This window comes from Lactuca sativa, chromosome 1, assembly GCF_002870075.4.
Source record: "Lactuca sativa cultivar Salinas chromosome 1, Lsat_Salinas_v11, whole genome shotgun sequence".
NCBI classification, from domain to species: domain Eukaryota; kingdom Viridiplantae; phylum Streptophyta; class Magnoliopsida; order Asterales; family Asteraceae; genus Lactuca; species Lactuca sativa.
In genome coordinates this window covers 238,216,498-238,222,327 of record NC_056623.2, presented here as the reverse complement: position 1 = coordinate 238,222,327, position 5,830 = coordinate 238,216,498, and the positions used below count along the sequence as shown (strand labels likewise).

General features: G+C 36.0%; 1 protein-coding gene across 1 annotated transcript; it reads left to right on the top strand.

The window, feature by feature from the left end:
- Positions 1-544: 544 nt before the first annotated feature.
- Positions 545-3,428, top strand: LOC111909028 (protein CLMP1). The gene is made up of 2 exons (XM_023904825.2): positions 545-737; positions 829-3,428. The coding sequence occupies exon 2, from the start codon at positions 856-858 to the stop codon at positions 3,130-3,132; it is 2,277 nt and encodes a 758-aa protein (XP_023760593.1). The 5' UTR covers positions 545-737; positions 829-855; the 3' UTR covers positions 3,133-3,428.
- Positions 3,429-5,830: the final 2,402 nt, after the last annotated feature.

The following is a 5,830-nucleotide window of genomic DNA, read 5'->3' as shown; positions in this document are numbered from 1 at the left end:
GATATGCTCAAAACCCATCACATTAGGGGTATTATGAGGCGAGAAATACACAATTAAACCAAATGTCAGACCAAAGACCAAAAACGTTGATGAGAGGCAGATATGATTGACACGTTGATTTTTCTTTTTTAAATTGCAATGTTATCCTTAAATGAAATGTTAGACAATTTTGGATTTTTCCCTAACATTGTCTCTGTTTATATACAGTTTAAAACAATAACCAATTATATCATTTACAGTTAAAGCGCCAATAACCAATATTGTACATAAAACTTATTTTCTTACACATATAACTTATAAATCCTTCTAGCATAGGTGCACGTACTTGGTACCAATGACTTTTTATGGGTCTAAAGGACCATAAATAAAATGGCAAAAGCTTTTTATATTGCAAATGAAAATGCAAATACAAAGTTAAGGGACAAAACATACGTGACGAAGAAGTAGAGGGACGATTATGTAATTACTCAAATCAAAGTAATGGAGCCCCAAACAATGTTGCGGAAAACCATTATATAAAACAAGTAGGCCCCCCATTCTCCAATTGATATTCTAGCTCATCAGGTACTGCTATCTAGGGTTTCGAGTTCAACCGGAAGAACCTCCCTAAAACCCCCCAAAATCCTATCTTTTTAACTCTTGAATCTTCAATTTCCATCAAGAAGATTCAATTTCGTGCAAAACGATCTCATTCGCTTTAATCGGCTCGAAAAGGAGTGTACTTCGTCAAGAGCTAGGTAAATTTATCTCTAATATCTCAATTTCACGAATTAATTTATCATCTAGCATTCTGCAAGTTAGACAGTTCGTCATTTCAGTTCGATTTAGATTAAATACAGTTTTTAGTCAGAAAGAATGGGGAAATCTGGAGGTAGGAAGAAGAAGGGTGGCGTTGTCAATCAAAATCAAAACCCTAGTCAAACCGAGAGTCAAGTGTCGGGAGTTAACACCAAACCGTCATCAATAACACCTAATGGCGGTGTTGGTATTGATTTGGATCCAACTATTTTCTTAAAGAGAGCTCACGAGCTTAAAGAAGAAGGCAACAAGAGGTTTCAATCAAGAGACTTCGTGGGTGCACTTGAACAATACGAGAACGCTCTTAAACTCACCCCAAAAACCCACCCAGATCGAGCTGTCTACCACAGCAATAAAGCCGCTTGTTTGATGCAAATGAAGCCCATAGATTACAAAACTGTGATCTCCGAGTGCTCCATGGCACTTCAAGTTCAACCCCAATATGTTCGAGCATTGCTTCGTAGGGCTCGAGCTTTTGAAGCTGTAGGGAAGTATGAAATGGCAATGTTGGATGTCCAAACACTCTTAGGAGCCGAACCAAATCATCGCGATGCTTTGGAAATTGCCCGAAGACTGCGAGCCCCAATCATTGGGGCTCGCCAGGAGGCCCAACAGGACCTCCATAGCCGCCCTTCACCGGCGGCTTTAGGGGCTTCCGCCATCCGCGGAGCCCCAATTGCTGGACTCGGGCCCTGTCTGCCTGCCCGTCCAGTTCCAAAAAAGACGGGCACCGCCCCTTCTGTTCCGGTCAGTGTTCCCAACAATAAGACTTATCCGGTCCCACCTATTGAGATTGACCCTGAAGTCAAAACCACCCAAATGCCAAAGCTTGTTTTGAAGCCTTCTAATGGTGGTTCCAATAAACCTACTGCTAATGGTGATAAGGATTCCCAAAAGGAAAAGGTTGTGTTATCTTCAAAACTGCAAGCTTTAGAGGTTGCAATTCAATGGAGACCTTTGAAACTTGTGTATGATCATGATATACGTCTCGCCCAAATGCCAGTGAACTGTAACTTTAAAGTTTTGAGAGAGATTGTGAGCAAAAGGTTTCCATCTTCTAAGTCTGTTTTGATTAAATACAAAGATGATGATGGAGATTTAGTGACTATAACATGTACCCGTGAGCTCAGATTGGCTGAATCGATTGCAGATGGTCTTGTGCTTCCTGATAAAGAACCCGATACCGAAAAATTCGATTTATTTGGGGTTTTGAAATTGCATATTGTCGAGGTTACCCCTGAGCAGGAGCCACCATTGTTAGAAGAAGTAGAAGAAGAAGAAGTGGAAGAAGAAAAACCGGTTGAGATCGAGAGTATTGAAGTGGAGAACAACGGGTCCCATTCCAATTCCGAAAGTGAACAAAAACCGGAAAAAGAAGCCGAAAAAATACCTGATGATCCGGAGTTGAAAGAAGTTGAAATGGACGATTGGTTGTTTGAATTCGCTCAGTTATTCCGGACCCACGTCGGAATCGACCCGGATGCTCATATCGACTTACACGAGATCGGAATGGAATTGTGTTCCGAAGCCTTGGAAGAAACCGTAACAAGTGAAGAAGCTCAAACTCTATTCGACAAAGCGGCTTCAAAGTTCCAAGAAGTGGCGGCTTTGGCTTTTTTCAATTGGGGAAACGTTCACATGTGTGCAGCCCGGAAACGGATTCCGATCGATGATTCCGGGGATCAAGAAACAGTGTCCACACGCCTTCAAGCAGCATACGAATGGGTGAAAGAGAAGTACACTTTAGCAAGAGAAAAATACGAAGAAGCATTGATGATAAAACCCGATTTTTACGAAGGGTTACTCGCGTTAGGCCAACAACAATTTGAAATGGCGAAACTTTATTGGTCGTTTGTTGTTGCAAAAAAAGACGATTTGTCAAAGTGGGACCCGACTGAAACGATTAAGCTTTTCGATAGTGCTGAAGAGAAGATGAAATCCGCAACCGAAATGTGGGAGAAGCTTGAAGAACAAAGAGCGAAAGAAGCTAAAGATCCGAATTTCATCAGCAAGAAAGAAGAATCTTTGAAGAAGAAGTCAAAGAGTGGTGGTGAAGAAAAAGTCAACAGTGATGAGGCGGCAGAACAGGCGGCTGTTATGAGGTCTCAGATACATCTTTTTTGGGGGAATATGCTTTTTGAAAGATCTCAAGTTGAGTGTAAATTGGGTTTGACCGGTTGGAAGGAAAATTTGGACACTGCGGTTGACCGGTTTAAGCTTGCGGGTGCATCTGAGGTTGACATTGCAACCGTTTTGAAGAATCATTGCTCAAATGCTGAAACTGAGGACAAAAAGGTGAAAGATTTAACTTCAGATGTTGCTGATCAATCTTAAAAAAAAAGGTATGATTTTTGTTCTTTGATGCGACAATTTTCGTGTTTTTTTCTTTTTTTGTTGTGTTTAACTGTTTATGATGTTAGATTTGAGATGGGATTGTGAACGAAAGAACAATTTGGTGGCTAAGTGTTTTGGTTTTGATTTTTTTTTTCTTTTGGATCATAAGTTTTAGGTGATGCTAATTGTTTTTGACCTAAAACTTTTAGTGACAAGATACTAGGGTTTGCAATTTCTATTTCGGTTCTTATGATTTACATTTTACATCTTCAGTTTATGCAGTTGGATTAAAATGATATGATCCTTGTGCAATTAAATGTTTTATGATGTCATTGTCAATTTATCATATCTTGGGTTGTTTTTTGTATTGTTGAAGGGTACTTTAGACATTTGACTTCGAAATAATTTTGTTAGTGTTAAAGCATATTTTAGAAATCCGGCAAATTGCTGAGAATAGGAAAATAGTTGCTCTTTTTTCTGTTATAAGCAATGTACTTTAGCCATTACCCATAAATCCATAATAGTATTGTGCTTCGCCTACAATCATTGATTTATTTGTTAAAATATTTAATTAATATTCAAATTTATTTATCGAACTGTGTGACTTAAATAAAATTAGTATTCTCTTTGGGAGTATGATAAAAAAAATATGCGTGAAGTGTCTCGATCTTGTGAAAGACTTCACTTCAATAAGTTGTGTTTGACGTATTTGTTTTGATATTATAGTTTATTATAACTTATAACTAGAATAAAGTTGTTAGAATTAACAAAGGTTACTTTAGTAATCAATAAAGCTCGAGATTTGCAAAATGTGGATTTTGTTAACTCTACGTTTACACCAATATGTTGAATTCCGGATACAAGATAAGGGAACGATTGTTGAGATTTTAGTTTTGATTAAGTTCATTATTCGAGTTATTGGAATTATAAGATAATCTCTTAAATCTTCAAGTCAAGTCTCATAATCTGAATTTGAGACATGCTCAACTACAATAATATCAGTAATATACATAAGTCTATTTACCTTAAAAAGATAACTTAACCATGATTAGAGTTGTTCTCTAAAATAATATAGGTGTGTGATATAGACCCAAATGATCACATTTTATTTTTATCAATTAGATAATCATATGAATCGTTAAATTTTTTTGTGAATTCATAAGGTTATTTTTGTTATTAAATATATGCTATTTTTAGTCACGAATTTACGAGTATACTCAAACTCGTGAATTTGGAAGAATGTTTTTTGCAAGCATTTTCTTTTTTCATGAGCACAACATTAGTTAAATAAAAAATATCTAAAAAACGAATAACAACATTTTTCTTATAAATATGGAATTCAAAAGTAGAAAAAAAAACATTTCATTGTGTATTAGATTTTGAACCTACAGCCTAAATACTACAAACCATGCATCTTAATCATTTCGACTAGACTTTCTTATTTTTTTTCCAGAAATATTTATTTTATGCAATTTTAAGGATTTCCGGTTCACCATTTTTATTTTATTTGTGGCTAAAATTTTCACCGGTTTTTGTTATAAAAGGATTTTTCGTGTCAGAAAAAATATTCTCACGAATTTGTGGATTTCTTTTAACGTGTTAGTCTGTTAGATGATAATTTTGTGATAAACGACATAAAGTGGCAATATAGACATATATCACACTTAAATATACTTAAATAATATTATTTTAGCGAATAACTCTACTTTGTTTTGGCTGTGCTAGTTTAGTGGGCCAATCTAGATTTTCCTTCACGTAAGTTGGTTTTTATTTTATATGATTATCTTATTTGATTTCCTCTATGTCCGGAACACGTACCCTTGAAGTAATACATATTCTAAAAGCAACATTCACAATCACATTTTCCTAATTTCAAAGTTGTGAAGTGATAAACTAGAAAAAGAATGAAACAAATAAAAATAAAACCTCAATGTAACATCTATTGTCATTGAAACCATATTGCTAACCTTTCAACGACACTTACAATATAAGAACAAATTTGAGCAAACCTCATGAAATACCTCAAGTATAACACTATGAAATTCCTCTGAATTCATCGATACATAACAATTCAAAAGCCGGCGTAAATCTTTAGGATCCGAAATCCGGTTCGCCGTGATCATCTCCATCATCGATTCCCGAAAATCTTCTCTAAGATTATATGACGATTTCTCCATAGCGACCATCACAAACAGTCTGTTACTGTTATTACTACTACTACTGTTATTCATATTATTATTACCGTAACTGATATTGTTACTGTTTTCTCTTACCTTTCTCCTCCTCTCTTCATATCTTCTTTCTTGCCTTTCTCTGATTATTTGGTCTAATCTTTCTTGAACCATGGCGTGTGCAAGGCTAGAGACAGTAGGGAAGCGGTCAGATTTCCCACTTTCGGTTTCCTCGCAAGAAGAAGAAACACTAAACCGACAATTGCAACAAAATCTCTTGCATCCTTTATATGGAAGTTTTTGCTTCTTGTGAAGGCCTTTAGAGGATTGCATTTTGATAGAGGAGATGTTTTCAAAAAAGATATATTTAAGGCAAGTGACCAAGTCATCAAAAGCAAAAAGAAAAAGGTCAAGTAGGAGATTTCATGATTGTGTCACTAAGTATACATTGAATCAACCAATCACTACATAATCTTGTACCTTTATTAATTAATGTTGGAGTGTGATAGACCATGGTGAAATTACTT